The following is a 19,311-nucleotide window of genomic DNA, read 5'->3' as shown; positions in this document are numbered from 1 at the left end:
TAAAAAATTACTTGATTTGGGGAGAGAGCAACCTCCCCTCCCCCCCAACCAGAAAATGCTCTTTTCCCAAAAAGTTGCCCCATCCAGGAAGATTCAACCAATAACACCGATGCCATTTTTTCAAAGACCTTGCAAGGCAAAACCTGGTAAATGAAACTGAATGAAATCAGTATCTTCTAACTTCTGAATGAACCTTTAACAATCCTGATAACAAAGTTGCCCACTGGGAAAAATCTAGACTTTTCAAGCTCTGGTTACCCCTCCTCATGAGAACAGCATCCCAGAATCCAGATGTGGAGATATGGTGTAATTTCACAAATTTGGAGCGAGCAGTTTTGGTAAAAAGTCTGCTGTGGAGGCTCATTGCTATGTTTAAGCCATCACTGGTTCAGATAAGCTACAATGATTTTTGTTCTGGCAAGTCTGAAAAAAAACGAGATTTCTTTGGTTATGGGAAAATGATGTTTACTTAATTGTTCATTAAAAGCAGCCAGTTCTGGCCTTTCCCAAGGCAGTTGGCAGGAGGGGAGGGGAATAGAGTGCTGGGTCTGGAATCAGGAAGAACCAACTAGCTAAGTGACTATGGGTAAATCGTTTCACCTCTGTTTGCCTCAGTTTCTTCAATTATAATAATGGCATCTCAAAATGTTCTTGTATCAAAACTGTTTAGTAATAGGTGCTCTGGAAAGGGTTATTGTCCTTCTCCCCGCTTTCTCCCCCCACCCCAACCATTCTGGAAAGGAGTTCAAAGCAAAAGAATGGAGAAGAGATCTTTTGCAATTATAAAACTGTAATGGAGTAATAGTTTCAACAGTCCTCACTTGTCCCAGAAAATTTCAACCCAGATCAGCAGCTGCCCCCTGCTGTATGAGAGTTGCATTCACCTTGGAGAGAAAGCTTGGAACCAAGGACTTCTGACTTGGTATATTTCACTTATTTACTTTTGTCCCAATCTCAGGGCTAGGGACAAGGTGTATCATTCAGCAGTAAAAAGAATAAAAAATCAGATACAAAAATTGGTCAGATTTAGGAGAAATTGCATGTAAAACTATTGTAAACCTTATGCACTAGTTATTAAAATTCTCTACCAGATCCATTTGGGGGTATCTATAGCCATTCAGCACCAATCTAACATGCATTGGAAGTCCAGTAGTAGCAGAGTAACTCAGAAGACATAGTTTGGATTGTGCTCCTAGAGAATCATGGGAAAAGTGCTATCAATTGGGATTTCCTGAAGCCAGTGATGCCATGACAGGGCTCAGTTGGGTTTTTGTGTAGCTCTGAATCCTGGAAGACTGCATAAAGGAAAGGGGATAAACACCTACTCTGTACAAAGTACATTCCAAATATCTCATTTGATCCTTACTACAACCCTGGTGCTGTTCTTATCCTCATTTTACAGATGTAGTATAAAGAGGTAAAGTGGCTTTTCCAAGGTCATCCACTTAGGAAGCATATTAGGGCTAACTTAAACTCAAGTCTCCGATTTAGGCTCAGGCTGGCCTCTATGTGCTTTGTATAGTCATTGAAATAAGATCAGACCTTCGTAATCCTCCTGGAACTTGCTGGTGAGCCTGGAAGGCAGCCAGCATGGTTTTGGGACCTCAACTTCCCTCTGTACCCTGTGGGTTCTGGTAGATCATACAAACAAGATCTTTAGTAAGGTTTCATGGCTAGCATAGAAATGGTATAGACTGAAACCAAGATCTTCATTAGGCTCCTAGAGGTCCAAGGGCCCTCTGGGATTATGGGGTCCGAGTGCCCTTGGGATCATGGTGTCCAAGGGCCCTCGGGGATCATGGGCCCTCAGGGATCACAGGGTCCAAGGCCAAGGGCCTGACTTTAGGGATCATGGTGTAGGAGGGATCACAGGGTTTGAGGTCTCCTTTTAGGAAGGGACAGCCCTGGAGGTCCAAATTCCCAACCTGAGGATCTTTCCCAGCCCAGCTTGGGGGGGGGGGTTGGCCTCCCCCCCCCACGGAGCCGAAGGCCACAACCCTTTTTTTTGCTTCTAGTACCACGAGTGGAACCTGCTTCGTACTTGTTTGGGAAGGGAAGACTTTTCTGGGCCAGGCCTGAGCACAAGGAGGTGTGAAAACGCTGCCCGGCACTTCGAGGCACAAACGAAAGCGACCTCCTCCTGCGGAGCGCGTAACGTCCACCGGCGCTGCGCCAACGGTTGTGCGAGTGCGGGCGCATGCGCAGTGCGGCCGTGGCGGGAAGGTCCGAGCCCTCACGCGCCTCACTCGGCGCAGGCGCAGTGAGCCCCGCGGGCCTGCTCTTTGTCCCCCGCGCGCTGCTCAGGCGAACTTGCTGAGCAGCGAGGTCTGTGGGCGGTGCCCGGGCCCCGAAGAGCCAATTGCCGGGAGGCCCTCGGCGAAGTGTGGCTCCGCCTCTAACACGATCTCGGAGTGACAGAACAACCGACCAGTAAGCGTCTCGGGTCTCCGAGCCCAGGGCGGTACCGAACTAGGTTGAGTGGTTTCCGGCGGCCGCGCGCTCTTTTCTTGAGGCGCTAGAGGCGGCGGAACGCTGCCGCCACTCGCCGGGGAAAGACGGCTTGGTATCGGGTGAGTCGTGGTCGGAGGTGACCCCGGTGAGGCGGGACGGGAAACCCGTGGTGGGGCAGAGCGGGAAAAAATGCGGGGTGGGGGCGGCGTTGGGCTGGGTGGCGACCGGAGCGCCGCGCCGCGGAAAGGTGCAGCGGCTCGGTGGGGAGAAGCCGAGGCGGGAGGGGGGTGGGGAGCGGGGCGGTGGCGGGGGCTGCCGCCTACGCACCGGCCTCAGCCTCCCGCTGTTGCTTTCCGCGCGCTCCTCCCCCGGCCCGCGGCCGGTCTCGGCCCGAGTGTGCGGCGCGCGCGCGCTCGTGGGCGGTCCGAGGCCCGTACCGCCGCGCGGAACGGGGCCCTGGCTGGGCCAGGCCGGGGCTGGCCTCCGGGGCCTTCCTCCTTTGTGCTCTGCGGGGGCGGGGGGGGGAGGCGCCGGGGGCCCTGCCACGTTTTATTCTGAGGCGCCCGGGCCGAGCCGGGTCGGACCGGGCCGGGATGGCGAGCCCCAGGCGTGCGGGCCCCTTTGGCGGCCCAGGGAGCTCGAGGCCTCCCCCGCCCCCACCGCCGCCCCTCCCCCCACCGCCGCCTCCTTCCTTGCTCACGTTTGAACCAGTTTCTCTTCAGAAAAGTCTGGGCCAGAGTTGGAAAAGCTCTCCCTGGGGTGAAATTGGCCTCGGGGATTGCTCGGGAGGGGCGGCTTGGACTTCGAGGTGCCCACCCCAAGGCCTTCGGAAAGATGTTCTCACGGAGCAGCCCCGTGTTCCCCTCTCTGGAACGTGGAGCCCTGGGCCTATCTTAATTAAAGATCTGCTTTATTTGGACTTTTACCATTTTCCCCCAGTCTTACTTCCCTCCCCGCCCCTCCCAGCAGACAATTTGTCAGTCTTTGTAATATTTCGTGTACCTTGGGAGCTTTGGGGACGGAGGCTGTTAGAGAGGCGGATTTGGCTCCGGAAAGCACTTTCCCAAACTTCCGAGCGCTGCTTAGTGCTGGCGGAAAGCTTGGGAGCCTCAAAAGAACTTCCTCAGGGATGGCATTTGAGGGAAAGGGAGGACAAGGAATAGCTGTTTAATTGATATCCAAATACAGACTTCCAGGAGCAATAGCCCATACTTTGACGTTTTCTTGGTAGGAGTTGCTGTTCTAGACTGGTCAGAATTTAGGGTGCAGCAGCTAGGATCCAAGCCTAGAGGGTGAGGTAGATGGCACCTTGCAAGGTGGTCTATCCCACCTCTTACCTAGGTGACAAAACTGCAACCCAAAATGTGCCTTTTATACTCTGCCTTACATTGGTGTCCTGGTGCCATAATAGAGAGCAGTCACCTGTTTGCTATATACTCTAGGGATTGTGTTGTTGATTCTCTAAAATAGCTGCTTGTTCCAGTGCAGAATGTTTCACGCCAAGAATCTGGGAGTGAAAGTGGGAGGTGGGCTGGAAACTGGGTTATTTCTACTTCCTTATTCCCTTCCTTTACCCACGGGCTCTCCACCCTCCCATCCCCCACTGGAGAGATTCTAGACTAATTCTTTGCCCCCACCTCCCATCACCTAAGGGTTGTGTGAAACGGCAGGGAGGGGTCAGCAATAGAAAGAAAAATTCGGAGATCGGCAGGTTCCATTTGGCCAGGCTCCATCCGTCGAACAATGACCTATATCCTATTCCTGGAGCGGTTAGAAATGAAGTTCTGGCTCTCAGCTCATCTCAGAATCCCTCCTTAGTGTAGGAAATACTGAAAGGGTGCCTCCCCCCTTGTGGTGGTTGTCCTTTAAAATGGCTTCCTTTAAATGGAGTGTCAGTGAAATTTCCCAGTGAAGTCCTTGAGCATTAAATGTATTGAATGAGTCCTCAGGGCTGCCTTTAACATGCAAATGTGTATTGTGGATGTCTGAATGGGGATATTGTTCCAGGAGGATCTGGGATGTTCTACTGGACTAGTGATAGGGGGCCTGTGTTCTAGATCTGTGTTCTAGAGAGGTAGGGGGAAAACCGGGGCTGATGGAGGTGCTGGGGCATACCAGTTGAGTTGCTGAGGGAGATAACAAAAAGCAATGGATTTAAATCCTTTGAGTAGAAATAGAGTGGGTTAGCCAAAAAAGCCTGGTCCAAAGGAAAAAGGGGCCTCTGACTTGAAACTAGCCATAGTGACAAACCACTTGGGCCTCATTGGTGTTTAAACCTGTACCCAGAACCCTGAGTTTTGTCCCAGTTTGCTCTAACTGTATTTCATATCTAATGGGGCTTTGCCCTTGAGCTGTATGAGGGAAGGAGGGGGACATTGGTATCCCAAAAGGGCACTATGGGAAAAGCTCACAGAGGAGAGTGGTTAAGGCTTTGAGGAAATTTTTCTATAAATAATAACGAAATATTGTCAGCCTTGTGTGCTATTGTTACAAAAGACCACGAATCCTGTTTCCCTAGCGTGTGAGGTTGGCCTATCAAAGTGAAACTGATTTAGTGCTGGAGTTGCTGTAGGAAGCCAGCGTGCCAGCCCTTCTGCAATCAGTTCCTGATTTGGCAGGGAAAGATTTCCAGTACCATCTTTCTCTTGCTGAGGACAGGTGCTTCAACGGAGGACTAGGAAATTGGATCCTGCCTGGGGCGGGATCCAGAGGTATTGCAGCTGGGATTCCATCTACACTGGCTTCCTTGCTGTCCCTTCCTCTGTCTTCCAACTCCAGATGTCTTAACTAGCTGTCCCTCCTGCCTGGAGTTTTTTCCCTCCTCCTCTACCTTGGTTTCTCAGGCCACTTTCCCTTGCAGACTGCCCCCAGTTTATTTTGTCTGCAGCTTGTTTGTACAGAGTTGTTGCCTTCTAGTCTCCCCATTTGGCTGGGAGCTGTTGGATAGCAGGATCTGGACCCGTATATTTCTTTGTATCCCCAGCATACAGTGAGCTAACTGGGGTCTATGGGCATTTAACTGCTCTCAAGTAATGTGATTTTGACTTGAATTACTTCTGTGAACAAGAGAGCATTCCAAACCTCAAAGCCCTGTGTAATTCATCTAGTATTCATGTTGAAAGTTCAAGGGAGGGGCTGTTAATGGCACCACATCACTCCATTTTGACAAAGTTGTCTTGGACTCTTGTAATACTGTTAAGTCGGGAGGTTTGACTAGGGATGATCTTGGTCTCTGAAATGACAAGAATGATAGAAGTCACATTTTGTGAGAAGCTCATTCCCCTTCAGCTGGACCATGGGGGGGGGGGGCTTGGCTTTGCCTCCTCTTATTTCATATAGAGCTCATGCTGGCAGAAAGGAGCTCAGCTGGCTATTTACTGTTTAGAAATGGTGGTTTTACTTGAAAGAGCTGCTGGATACTGACCGTTGAAAGTCAAACTTGGTGAATGAGCCAGGTCACCAGAGTAATCCTAAACCTGCTGTTGAGAGAGGCAGGCACAAGATTTTTTTGGAGCCCTTAATTGGAATATATTGGAACTTGAAAAGGGGCTGTACAGGCTCAGAAATACAGTCCCAGTGTCACTCTGCTTGGTTATGTGTTCTAGTTATCAAATGGTGTGTTTGCTATGTAGTTTTAATTCTTGATGTGGCACAGGAGATTTTGGTTTTGGATCATACTAAGGAACAGTCATAGGTGGGATAATGACTGGAGCTCTTGGTTTCTATCTCGCCTCCCACTCTGACCATATGATCCCATTTCTTCAACTGTAAAATGGGACCAGCTTGTTGGAAGGGCCAAGTGAGCCCTGCACAGACTAGGTGCTGATGAAATGCTTATTTCCTTCCTGCCTTCTATCCCATTATCTATAAGGAGATTCTGGCAGGGACTTCCACTTTCCAAAGGTGATGAAGATATCAAGGAGGTGACTGCCTGCCTTAATGAATGTGTTATAAGACCACGCTGTTCTATTTTGTAGGGTGCAAAAATGCAGAGCAACAAAAGCTTTAGCCTGGATAAGCAGAACCATACTCCAAGGAAGCAGCATCAACACCAGCACCAGCAGCAGCCACCACAGCAGCCGCCGCCACCACAAATACCTGCAAATGGGCAGCAGGCCAACAGCCAGAGTGAGTAATTCTAGCACTTGGGTGGGGGAACAGATCCCTCTCCTTGGCAATAATGTCTTGATTTAGCTGGGTGCCTGAAGAACCTTTCTTCTACCTGGCTGGTGTTTTCCCTTTGTCTTTTTTCTTCATCTCTTCCCAGCCAGCTTCTCCTTAGGATGGTAGCCTGCCTCAAGCTACAGGCATACTTAACAATGGCCTTAGAACACAAATCCTTCAGGCTTGAATAACAAGTGGGAGTAGTGCCCCTTCAGCATCTAGGGGTGCTACATCCTTCACTGATCTGCTGCCCCAACTCCCCTGGGCTAGTGCAGTGTGAGCGTAGTTCATGCTATGCACCTCTGGCTGAGGGCTTTCCTAGCTAAAGCCCATGAGTTGTTGTTATTGATTTCTTTTGTAATCTGAAGTATTTTCTGCATTGACAAACATCACTTGAAGAAGTTCATAGATTTCACCATGCCAAAATGGAGAGTCCTTGACCCAGCCCAGGTGGAGAAGCTTGACTCTCCATGGAAAGCTGCAGCTCCAGAGAATTTGAGCAAATTGAAAGTCTCTAGGTGAAAAGCCACTGAGGCCAAGCTATAGTTGGAATGAGAAGCCTCTACTATGTCCCTTTCAAATGCTCATTTGGCCTCTGTAAGCCCTTGGGGAGAGGGGCAGGTCCATCTCACTTGGCACCGTGGCCAGTCTTGAGAGCAGCGGACATTTCTTTCTGACTCCCATTCTGCTTCTCAAACCACTTAATTGTGGGGAATGTATTTTTGTGGTGTGGTGTAATTACTATCTGTTTACAAAAAAGCAAGGATTTAGTGCAGAAATAAAAACTCAACCTGTAAGAGTAGGCATAATAGGAGACTTTAGTTCCCTCAGTGTCCCCTTAGATGCTGTGTCTGCTGCTAACTCCTGAGGACTTGCACTGAGAAATGAGATTCGCCTTCAACATAATAAATGAGAATCCTATTTTATATATAGTTTTGTGTTGGGGATTTGGCTCATGTTTTCTTAACTTTTTCCTTGCCAGCAGGGGAGAGAGTCTAGCAAAAAGTGCAAGTGCCCTGGCCTTCCAGATTTTTCTCTGTGTCCATAGTGCATGAGGCAATTGAGAGGTGGCTTAGGAGAGAGCCATTCTCTTTGGGACTTGATTGTTCCTGTTTTCACAGGGACTTTTTAGCCTCCAATCTCCAGAGCACTTGTGTACCTTGTTTTTCCACAGATGAAGGCCTGACTATTGATCTGAAGAATTTTAGGAAGCCGGGGGAGAAGACGTTTACCCAGCGTAGTCGCCTCTTTGTGGGCAATCTCCCTCCTGACATCACTGAAGAGGAGATGAGGAAACTGTTTGAGAAATATGGAAAGGCAGGCGAGGTGTTCATTCACAAGGACAAAGGCTTTGGCTTCATCCGCCTGGTGAGCAGCTCTGGAGTTGCTGAGGTGGTGGTGGTGGGGAGGTGGGAACAGATGCATGCAGTTTAGTTGCTGGTTCCTGGACTGTGGGGAATTTGTTCCTTTCAGTGTGGTCTGGGTGTCAGGCTGTAACATCCTCTCTTCTGCCCGTAGGAAACCCGCACCCTAGCCGAGATTGCTAAAGTGGAGCTGGACAACATGCCCTTACGTGGAAAGCAATTGCGAGTGCGCTTTGCCTGCCATAGTGCATCTCTGACCGTTAGGAACCTGCCTCAGTTCGTATCCAATGAACTGTTGGAGGAGGCTTTCTCTGTCTTTGGCCAGGTGGAGAGGGCTGTAGTCATTGTGGATGATCGGGGCAGACCTTCAGGGAAAGGCATTGTGGAATTCTCAGGGAAACCAGCTGCCCGGAAAGCTCTGGACAGATGCAGTGAAGGATCCTTTCTTCTGACCACGTGAGTAGAGGGGAAAAGGGTGGGTGACCTTTAGGAGAGCAGCCTCTCTGCTTTTCACTTGATAGGGCTTCACATGCTCTTGTTTTGTCTCTTCAAAGTTGACTTTCCTTCCTTGGTGTGGGTTTGGAGGATAAGCCTTGAAGAGCCAGGTTCTTTGTTTTCTAAGGCTTCTTCCCTTAGTCTTTTTTTTAGGACTGTGTAGAATGAAGGGTCCTTTCTCTCTAAGCATGGGAAAACAAGAGAATAACAGATAAGCCAGTCTTTGAATGTTAAGCACCCAAGTCTTGTTTTTGTTTGATTTTTTTTTCCTTGTTTATGTGTTTTCTAATTACTTGCAAAGATAGTTTTCAGTATTCATCCATTTGCAAGCTTTTGAGTTGCTCTTTTTCCCACCCTCCTCCCCATGGCAGCAAACAATCTGATAGAGATTATACATGTAAAATCGCTATTCAAGTACAGTTAAGCTGTGATGCCAGCTTAACATTGGTAAAGATGCTGTGTGGTTGACCCTTGACTTGGCATAGTAGAAAGATAGCATGTGCTCAGACATTGCCAGCGGATTGTCAGTCCATTTGCACCTCTACCTGCTTTTGAGGTATGGGTTTAAGGATTATGTCCCTTCTCTTTTGGGTGGGCTATGGAAACACTTCCTGTACCTGTCAGGGTTGTCCCCAGGTACTTTATAGTATTCTTGAAACCCTCATTCTGAACTCTTAGTTGGCATAAGTGTCTGCCTGTTGTGAATCTTTTGTGGCTCCTCTGGGGTGCTCTTCGCTAAGGGTTTGGCTCCCTAGTAATTTGTGTGAAAAGTTCTTAAGACCTTTCTTTGGATCCTTTCCTCTAGGAAATCCAGTCCTAAGGCGCCCCCCCCCCCCATCTCTAGTTCATTTTGTTAATGCTAAAGTGCTTCCTTTTTGAATAACTCTAATGCATTTTCCTGTCTCCCAGGTTTCCCAGGCCAGTGACTGTGGAGCCGATGGACCAGCTTGATGATGAAGAAGGACTGCCTGAGAAGTTGGTCATCAAGAACCAACAATTTCACAAGTATGTGAACCTGGACAATGAGTCTGTTCTGTGTTTGCACATTCATTTCTAAGAAAGAAGGGAGAAGGATGGGTGCCTTAGATCTAGATTCTGTGCGCATGAGAGACAGGCAGGCTGAGCCTCTAATTTTGGGTGATTTGGGCTAGATGAAACGGGTCAGGGGTTTTTTATGAGTGACCTTTGTGTGACCAGGGAACGAGAGCAGCCACCTCGATTTGCCCAACCTGGCTCCTTTGAATATGAGTATGCTATGCGCTGGAAAGCCCTCATTGAGATGGAGAAGCAGCAACAGGACCAAGTAGACCGAAACATCAAGGAGGCCCGAGAAAAACTGGAGATGGAGATGGAGGCTGCTCGCCATGAGCACCAGGTCATGTTGATGAGGCAGGGTGAGTGAGGCCTGCAAGGAGAGCATCCAGACAGGACAGAAGGGGGGAAGAATGTGGGAACTGAAGAGAGCCAGGGGACTTGTTACTATTGCCTTGTGGATTTCCCCCTCATCCTGGGTGCGAGTGAGCCTCTTTGAATTTGAGTGCTTCTCTTCTCTTTTCTGATTCATGGAATAACATTGGAGGATGTTTCGAGCCATGGGAGACAGCCTAGTGCAGTGGTGTCAGGAAGAAGGCCCGAGTTCCAGTCCTGCTTCTGATGGGGGCTAGCTTCTGGGGCATCTCCTTCCTCCCCTTCAGTTTTCTCATCTTTAAAATGAGAAAATTCAATATAGATGACTTCTGATGGGGTATCTTTGAGCCTCTGATGTGGAAACGAGTATGGCAGGGTGAACGGGAATATTGGTTGTAAAAAATTCTGTGGGTGTCAGTTGCCTGATGTCTCCTCTTCTAGATCTGATGAGACGCCAGGAAGAGCTTCGAAGGATGGAAGAGCTGCATAACCAGGAGGTGCAGAAACGCAAGCAAATGGAGCTCAGGTACTTTAGCAATCCCTTCTCCCCTTCTTCTTAAATCCTTCTAGGCACAAACCTCCTAATTGACTCCTCACCAGATTGATTGAGATTCTGCTGTTCCTAGGCCCTTTTTCTGGTCAGGTGAGCCTGGAAGCTGCTAAAGTGTTGGTCTCCAGAGGCACCTGAGGGACAGGAGGGGGGACCTTCCCATGAAGAAATAGAGCCTGGTGTGGGATAGCTTGCCTTGTTCTTGTGTGTTCTAACCAACTTGGTGACTGACTCCCTTCACTCCCTCATAGGCAGGAGGAGGAACGCAGGAGGCGTGAGGAGGAGATGAGACGGCAGCAGGAAGAAATGATGCGCCGACAGCAGGAGGGCTTCAAAGGAAACTTCCCTGATGCGGTACGGAGTGCCTTAGGCCCGGATCCCCCAGATGGGCTGCTCATTCATGACATAACACACCAACTAGAAACTGGTGCCTGGGATACTGCAGGACACTAGGGCCAGCCCTTGCTCACTGAAAGGGCCTTTTGGAAGACAAATAGCCCTAGGAGCCAGGCTTGGGTTTGGGAGCAGACTCACCTTAGTTTCAGACTGGGGCCAACTCCCAAAGCAGGAAAAAACTGTTTAGCTGAGACCCAGACTTGAATCCAGTGTGAAAATTAGGGCCGCTGTCCTCCCTTGTGGTTCTAGTTCATGATCTAAAGTCTTGTGATGACACTGATGCCCTCAAAGTATTTCTGGCAGATTGTTGGTCTGGGATCCTGGGTGATAGTGATACACATTCCCAGCATCCCTTTCTAACAGGAGAGCCCGTAGCTCATGTCTCAGCAGCTCTGGGGTGATCTTGCCTCTTCCTCAGCTTGGCCTCAGCATAGAGTGCTGGGGGGGCCTTTTGGTAGGCCTCTATTTGGCTTCTAGAACTATATCCCAGGGATGGGAGGGGGTAAGGACAGCTTACAGGAGAACAAAACCAGAGGTGGGTCTCAGGAGGTTTTCGTGAACAGGCTCTGGTGAACTTTTGTGCCATTTTGTTTATTTTAGAGAGAGCAGGAGATGCGGATGGGCCAGATGGGTATAGGAGGTAAGGACTTGAGGCTGCAGCTCCAGCAGTTGTTCCCCTTCCCTGTCACCTCTCCCAGATTCCAGTGGCTGCTGTGTTCGGGCAGCAGCATTGCTGGGGTTTAGTGTTCAAGACTTCCCCGGGCCTAGGACAACGAGAAGAAAATATTAAAAACACGAGCAAACAAGCAACTGGCATGACATAGAAGCAATTGGTGTCTGTAATTAGAAATGGGCAAGGTGATCACTACCTTGTGTGACTTGAGAGTTGGCCATGGGCAGTGAAGGTAGCTGCTGCTATCCTTCTTATCCCATGCCCTCCCCATGCTTGACTTGGCTCTGGGTGTGAGAGGCCACAGCATTGATCCTTTGTCTAGTCTTAGAGGCTTGTACAAGCTTCCTTTTGGTACACATCTAGCTTGGGGAGTGCGTGGAATATGAATGTGTTTATGATTGTGATGGTGTCCTTGTCCCCAGTCCCCCCCAGCTCCTTACATTGCTGTTTTTAGGTGCTATGGGCATAAACAACAGAGGATCCCTGGGAGGTGCTAATGTGCCAGCTGGTGCCCCAAGTGCTCCAGGGCCTGGTCCAATGATGCCAGATGGAACCATGGGAATGGTAATATATTTGCAGGGCTGGCCTTAGGGGTACTTGGACCCATGGGGGAGGCAACGCTTGTGTTGTGTGGGGTGTTCTTTCTTAGGCCCTCGTTCCTGCATTTTGTAGGGTCATAGTACTAGACTGCTAGTCCAACCTCCACAGTTTCAAACAGTTAAATAAAGGACTCACTCCCAGAGTTCATAGGGTGGTGAGCACCAGAGTCAATCCTTTGGCTTCATGCCTCATGACAATCTTTCAGACTGTGCGGATAGACTGCACTGAGCTGTTGGTGCTCACTCGAGGAGACAGTGTTTGGTTGGATCTAGTGGAGCTGATTGTTCAGCTGTTTGGTGGGGGGGGGTGGGGGGCAGGTCAGATGGTTTTTCTTTGAGAAAGACTAGGAAAAAAGGTTGCTATAATGAACTCCGAATGATCTAGAAACGTGCTTCGCTTGTGGGCCACTGGGGGCAGTATGGTGTAGGCCGGGGTCTGTAATCACTGGGGGCCTGGGCTGGTCCAGTTCAGTTGTCTAGGCTGGAAGAATGCTGAGCTGGTCCAAGTATACATATCGAGACTGATGTAGGAATTTAGTAAACTGGATGGTGTCTGGATTCTTGTCAGTGATGAAATTGGGGTGAGCCATCAGGGAAGGGATTTTGACCACAGTCTCGGTCCCCTAAAGCTGAGAGGCCTGGATAACTTTGACACCCTTTGGCAAAGACCCATTGGGCAGCTGGCCCTTTGTTAGCCTTGCAGGGGAGAGGGGCTTTGGGGAGTGGGGAAGCTCAGGGCTAAGGGATGTGCTTTAACACCTCTCTCCCTTTCTCCTTTGGCACCGAAGACCCCACCACCCAGTGACCGCTTTGGCCAGGGTGGTACAATGGAAGGACTTGGGGCAATGGGTGGAAACCCTCCCGCATTCAACCGAGGAACTCCTGGAGGGGACTTTGGCCCAAACAAACGTCGCAGATACTAATAGAGTCCCGGTGTGGCGAGTGTCCCCTGACCCTGCAGATAAGGACCCTTTGTGGACTAGCCAGGATTCTATCTTAGAGGGGTGTCAGGGTGTCATGGTTCCACTCCTTCTCCTAGTTAGGCCTCCCCACTTGAACTACTCTAGGTAGGAAATTTTCTGAGGAGCGTTTAGTGAAGCAGTTCTATGTGGCGCATTCCTAAGACTTCAATGTGAAGGCTACAGAGGGGATGGGGGGAGGCCATGGCGCAAGACCCGGCTCAATCCCTGTTTCCCTTGACCATTCCACCTTTCTCCCCTCACTCACTCACTCACTCACTCACTCACTCACTGCTCCTTCAGTAAACTTAGATAAAATCCTCACCCCCATTTCCTGGTTTCTGGTTAGGTAGGACCTCAGGAAGCAACAATACCAGTAGACAACCTTCCCTCTTCCCAACCCATTGTTCCTTTGATGTCCTGAGAAGGTTTTGTTATTCTCTGCTTTTAGGTTTCCATTATCTGTTTTGGTTTTGGTTTTTTTGTTTACCTTCTCTGTTTTTTGGATGGGGGCAGCCCAGAATGGAGGAGCTTTGCCTCCCTCAGAGAAGTGCTGGTGTGTCATTGTCAACACCCTTTCTTGTTGGTCCAGGTGCGAGCTTGGAGGCGGGGGCTGCTGGGGGCTGGGGCTCTCTTATCCATGCCTGTAGCTCTTAAGGCTTGCCTGTCCCCTCTCACAGTCTGGAGTTTGAGAAAGGAGACAGGAATGCAGCTGCAACATTATTATTAAAATCAGATTTTAAGCCTTTTTCCACCTTCTGTGTTGTTTCTTTTGTTGGGGGGGGAGGGCGGCAGGGAGAGTGTGTTCAGTGTACTGGAAAGATACAGGGAGGGGAGTGGACCTTATCCTATACCGTGTGGTTGATTTGGGAGTTGGAAAGAATCTTGGGAGTCTAATCCTGAAAATAAACACACACACACACACACATACACAAACACAGGCACAGTAGTGCCATCTGACCTTTATGGAGGGGGCACCAACTTGAACCCAAGGCAGCTTACCCTAATTAGAAAGGAAATGCCAGTGGGAGGTACTCTGGAACTTCCCCTGCTGCTCCTGCTTAAGGTTCTGAGGTGTTGTTGGGGGTGTAGTCACATTGGCCTATATGCAACTCTCCCAGAAGCCTCAGGTCCTGGACCCACACCCTCTCCATGACTAGTGCCATGGCTACCTCCATTGAGTGACAAGGCCACCTGTAGAGCTTTGCCCAATTTAGGAGTCATCTCCAAGCTAAAGATAGACATCGAGCCTTCCAGATGGCTATGTCTTTCAGTTTAGTAAGAGGTGCTTGCATATGTGGCTGCCAGGCCCTTGAAAAAGACTCTTCTATCACAACCTGCCATGTCCGTGCTCTGCTTTAATAAAGGTTGTGGGCAGCACTTCGACCCAGATGCCAACCATCCAGGTGAGTCGTGACTTTGATGCTTCCTAAGCTACATTTTGGGCAGAATGGTGAATTCAAAAACTGGAGCCCTTTCCCCACCCGGCTTAATTGACATGTTTGAAAAAAGCTTTGAGCATGTACTTGTTTCCAGGAGAGGGTGCAGGGGTGGTGGCTAGGCAGCACCTTCTCTTTCTTTGCTTTCATACTCGATCTTGGCTGCTCCACAGATGGCTGTCGCCATCACCCTGGGGTGCCCATCTTCCATGACGCCCTTAAGGTGAGCCTGGGGGTTGGGAAGGGGGGGCGGGCAAACTGAGATGTTTAGGTCGAACAGAACCTTTCTTCTTAGGGTTGGTCCTGTTGCCACAAGCGAACAACAGATTTCTCAGAATTCTTAAACATCCAGGTATGCCCCAAACTGCCCTTACTGCTCACCCTGTTCAATTCATGCAGCCCAATCTGTCCCTGATGCTCATGATACCATTGCTCCTAGGGCTGTACCCTGGGGCCACACTGTGCTCAGAAGCCTCTGGAGAGCCCAGGTACCACAAATGCCCCCCAGGGGCCCAGGCATTTGGATAGCATTCCGAAATCGGCAGAGAAGCTTCTTCAAGAAAGGCCTAGGTGAGGGAGGGTATGGGGTAGGATTGTATGTGTGTGTGTGTGGAGAGACTTCTGTTTTTTTAAAAATCCTCTCAGAAGTTTCAAGAGGCTGGGCAATGGTGTCAGGCTTGGGAGCTCTATCTTGGGCATCTGGCACAGATGTGATAATAGACTGGGGTTTGGTACTGAGGGAAGAGAGTGAGGGCCAGCAGTTTGGAGGAAGGAGAGTGGGACATCTGGGATCTGGGTGGAAACCCTGGGGATGCCTGGCAGTGGGTGCCTATCTGGGAAGGTGGGGCAGTAAGATTTCTTGGTGGCCCTAACAGCATTCATTACACCCCTTTACGCAGGGTCATTCATTTTACATTTTACAGCCACGTAGCAATTAAATGACTTCTGTGATCTAGTGGGAGAGTCAGGCCCTGCTTCAAGTGTTTTCCTAACTAGGCCTGTGCCTAGTTAAATGTGGGTCTAAGGAGGAGTTTGCTGGGTCAGGATCATTCCTGGTGAAGCCAGGATGCCTACATTGGGTGTTAGGATCCGAACCTCCCATGTTCCACAGGAAAGAGCTGAACCTGTGCCTCTTGCCACTCAATGTATCTCGTGCCCTGGAGATGACCTTGGAACAGAAGGACCTTGCACTAGAGGACCCTGAGCCTGGAGCAGGTTCACAAATCATCTACCATTTGTTAACTCTCTTCTGGGTCAGGCTCTGTGCGAAGTGCTTCCATTACCTGCTCTTGAGGATCTCTGGTGGCATGCCAACACCAAGGGTCCTACCAGACAGCAATAGGCTAAGTGGAAGAGGCTTCTAGAAGGTGGGATTTCAGCTGGGAGGTGATGAGAAAGGGAGGGGAGTTCCAGACATGGGACATGGCCACAGTCTTTTAAGTGATCAAGTCCAATTCCACAAGACTAGGGATGAAAATACTCATTACCTCAGAGTGCCAACTGAAGCCAATGTCCTCTTAATTTCTTGTGGCGGACCTGGCTAATGGAGGCATGTGCTGTGCTGGAATGTATAAGTAAGAGGGAAAGGTGTCAGAAGGAGATAATTTAGAACTGAAAATAAACTTTTATAAACTAGGAAAATGCAGTCCCGAGATGGAGAAATAGCAAGGGGGCTACGGTTACTGGATGGAAGACTCGGGATGGGGGTAGTAAATTGTGGCAAGATTTGAAAAGTGGGAGATGGCCACATTCTGAAGGGCTTTAAAAGAGGGTTTTCTTTTTGATCCTGGAGGTTGGGATTAGGGAGTCATTGGTGTTTATTGGATGGGGGTGGAGTTTGTTGAGTAGGGCAAATAGTGATATGGGGAAAGCACCTTAGCAGCTGAAGATTGGAGCCTGGTCTTTGTGGGAGGGGCAGAGGGGAGAGGAGGACTTGTATCTGGGAGATAGGAAGGGGAAATAGGCAGGATTGATCTATTGATAGTGGTAAGAGTAATATCTAGTTGACTGGGTGTGGGGGCTTTGGGAGGATGACCTCTAGACCTAGATAAATGGGAGGTGGGTGCCTTAATAGTCATTGCATAGGAAGAGGAGGAGGAGTTTCAAGGAAAGAAAAGGCCTTTCATTTGGCATATGTGGAGTTGATGTTTATGGGACCCCTAGCCTGAGATGCAGGTGGCATTTCAAGGTGGGGAGAATGGTCCTTGATCTCCGACCTCCCCTTCTCTATTTAGGACTCATCACTGCTGAAGTCCGTCCTGGTTCCATCTGCCAGAACCCAGGATGTGGGGCCGTAAGTGAAACCTGGGGAAACGGGGTGGGGGGGCATATCACTGAGAAAGTGGCAGCGTGGATGCTCTCCAATGTCCCTTAATCCCTCTCTGCCTTTCTCCCTCCTTCCCACTCCTTCCAAGGTGTTCCAAGGCTCTGAGAGTGATGCCAGCCCCTGCAACTTCCATCCTGGAGGGCCTAGATTCCATGAGGGGTAAGGGAAAGGGGGGGGTGGGATTTGTTGATCACAAAAGGGGAATTGAGGAATGAGAAGGGGCTCACCTTGGTGACTTTCTCACTCCAGGATGAAATCTTGGAACTGCTGTGGTGTAACAACTGTGGATTTTAATATGTTCCTGGCCCAGCCAGGGTGCAGCCTTGGAACCCATGTCTGGCAGAAACAGGTGAACCTGCCCTCAGGCTCCCTTCCTGTTTGAGCTCTTGGGCAGAAGCCAACATAATCAGGGTTTTCCTTGCCCCTTCTTTGCACTGTCCCAGTGCCATAGTGTTCCTCAGTGGGATAGGAGGCTATTATATGACCTTGGGATTCTACTGAGCATCCTTGTAATTGAGACAATAACAAGCATCTTGTTATATCACCCCCAGAGCCAGGTCTCTTGCCGCCGGGAGTGGTACCAGACAGCCTCTGTGGTAGTGGTGACTGTGTATGGCCAGAGACCGCTACCTGCACTCAGCTTCGTGAAAGCCAGTCCGACCAAGGTGAATGAGCTGCTGATTCTGCGAGCAAAGCAAACCGAACTGTTTGGGTCAGGCCTCCTGCCTTTGTGTCCTAATCTGTTCTGTTCCCTTCCAGCTTCATATCCATATATCATTTGAGGGCAACCGGGTTTTCCAGGAACATATGGAGCTTTGGGGGGTGAGTATGGTGGGGGGGGGGAGGCCTTGAGAGAATGGTGTGGAGCTTCTCTCCAGCTGCTTTGATTTCTTCTTACCTCTGTCTTTCTCCTTGTTATCTCTTCATAGCTGTTTTCTATTACTTCCTGTCCCTTGTTAGCCCTCTATTGCTTTCCTTCTTTTCACCTTTCATCTTTTCCCAAGTTCTTCTATCTGTCTCTCTCTTTCCTAGGTCATAAGTGTGGAGCAGAGCTCTGTCTCCCTCATGCCATCCCGGGCTGAGATCTCCCTGAGCAAGGTTGACCCAGGGCCTTGGGCCCAGTTGGAGCAGCCAGGCACAGGGATGCCAGCAGAGAAGGTTGGAGAGGTTGTTGGACCTGGACTGAGTGGAGAGGAGCTTGTGGATTCAGATGACAATTTGAGCTGGACGGAGGAAGAGGAGGAAGAGGTGGAGGGACAGTGACCTCCAGAGAGAACCTTAGCGGTTCCCCTTGCACTTGGGAGTCAGGGCCATCCATGGTCAGCTGCATGCTGCTCTTGGGGACTGGGCTGTAGGAAAACCTAAGAAGGGGCCCTTCCCATGCTATTTTTCATGCTCATACTGTCTCATTCACTTGCTCTGCCCTCATTCCAAGGACAACACATGGAGGCTTGATTCACTCAATACCTGGTCTCAGCATTTTTGGCCTTCTCCCCACCTACCGAACAAGAAATGCCAATGTTGAAATAAAAACAAACCAACCAACCCTCACAACCATCCCTGGGTCTCTGACATAAACATTGTATTTCATATAAGCCATGTGCCCAAGCCTCTGCTACCTTGGGTGGGGAAGGGGAGAATTACCCAGAGAGTCTCCTGGCTGTGGAAATAAGAGGCAAATCAATAGTGAGTACTTCCTGTAAAGTAGGGTTTGGGTCTTGCACTAAGATGGATGTCACATCTTGGGAAGCAATGGGGTTGACAGGAGTCAGCTGGATGTGGGCTTTCTCAATCTGGGGCCTTGAAGACCCAGGGCTCTCCTGCTTCTGCATCCTTGTAAGGCTCCAATCAACAGAGGGGAGAAGTGGTAGAGCTGCCTTGTGTCTAAATGGAGCCTGAAATGGGAAGCAAGCATTTGGGATGGGACTTGGCTGTTACTGGGTGATTGGTGCATTAGTGTAAATTGAATTTGATCTCATAGAGTTGTTAACAGCCTTAAGTCAGTCATTTTGTCTTGCCTGAGCCTTCCTGAGTTCATATTTTTGCCTTGTCTTGGAGTGGTGGAGAATCAGACTCTCCACCAAACTGGAGAGATGCCTAGATGTACCTGTGGTACTAGCTTGGGACAGCCTCAGTGCCTCTGCACAGTTCAGATCTAGTCTCTGATGCTAGCTGGGTGACCCCTAGATCACTTGCCATCCAGGGCCATCTGCAGTCATCCTGATTTGTATCTAGTCCCTGGATTCCAATTAACTCTGGAGGACAAAGTGAGGCTGCTGAATAAGCACAGTCTTTGCCACCCAATCCCATTCATATGCTTGTCATGGCATCACCTTCTTGATATTACAGTCTTTGTGAACCATGAAGGACAAATAGGAGTCCTCTCAGGCTGTTGGGAGACACTGTGGAGACACCTTGGAGATGACAGGGAGAATGGTGATGAGAGGTTTAAAGCTGGCAAGGTGCTGCCTGTGCCCTCATTGAATCC

General features: G+C 49.7%; 2 protein-coding genes across 3 annotated transcripts; both read left to right on the top strand.

Annotated features, from left to right (window-relative positions):
* The first annotated feature begins 2,465 nt into the window (after positions 1-2,465).
* NONO (non-POU domain containing octamer binding) lies at positions 2,466-13,812 on the top strand. 2 transcript variants are annotated; one of them, XM_074206673.1, is made up of 11 exons: positions 2,466-2,570; positions 6,429-6,579; positions 7,790-7,983; positions 8,134-8,435; positions 9,384-9,479; positions 9,672-9,868; positions 10,323-10,407; positions 10,683-10,785; positions 11,428-11,467; positions 11,955-12,064; positions 12,888-13,812. In XM_074206673.1, the coding sequence occupies exons 2-11, from the start codon at positions 6,438-6,440 to the stop codon at positions 13,020-13,022; spliced, it is 1,404 nt and encodes a 467-aa protein (XP_074062774.1). In that variant the 5' UTR covers positions 2,466-2,570; positions 6,429-6,437; the 3' UTR covers positions 13,023-13,812. The 2 variants fall into 2 exon arrangements, with proteins under 2 accessions (XP_074062774.1, XP_074062775.1); XM_074206674.1 differs by lacking the exon at positions 2,466-2,570 and adding an exon at positions 2,578-2,596.
* Positions 13,813-13,878: 66 nt separating this feature from the next.
* Positions 13,879-18,607, top strand: ITGB1BP2 (integrin subunit beta 1 binding protein 2). Its single transcript, XM_074206675.1, has 11 exons — positions 13,879-14,464; positions 14,671-14,720; positions 14,793-14,849; positions 14,937-15,067; positions 15,609-15,712; positions 16,732-16,790; positions 16,912-16,982; positions 17,073-17,172; positions 17,375-17,488; positions 17,583-17,645; positions 17,856-18,607. Exons 1-11 carry the CDS (start codon positions 14,401-14,403, stop codon positions 18,084-18,086), a joined length of 1,044 nt encoding a protein of 347 aa, XP_074062776.1. The 5' UTR covers positions 13,879-14,400; the 3' UTR covers positions 18,087-18,607.
* The last annotated feature ends 704 nt before the right edge of the window (positions 18,608-19,311 follow it).

The sequence above is a fragment of the Macrotis lagotis genome, chromosome X, assembly GCF_037893015.1.
Source record: "Macrotis lagotis isolate mMagLag1 chromosome X, bilby.v1.9.chrom.fasta, whole genome shotgun sequence".
NCBI classification, from domain to species: Eukaryota; Metazoa; Chordata; class Mammalia; order Peramelemorphia; family Peramelidae; genus Macrotis; species Macrotis lagotis.
This window is presented reverse-complemented; position numbering and strand designations above follow the sequence as displayed.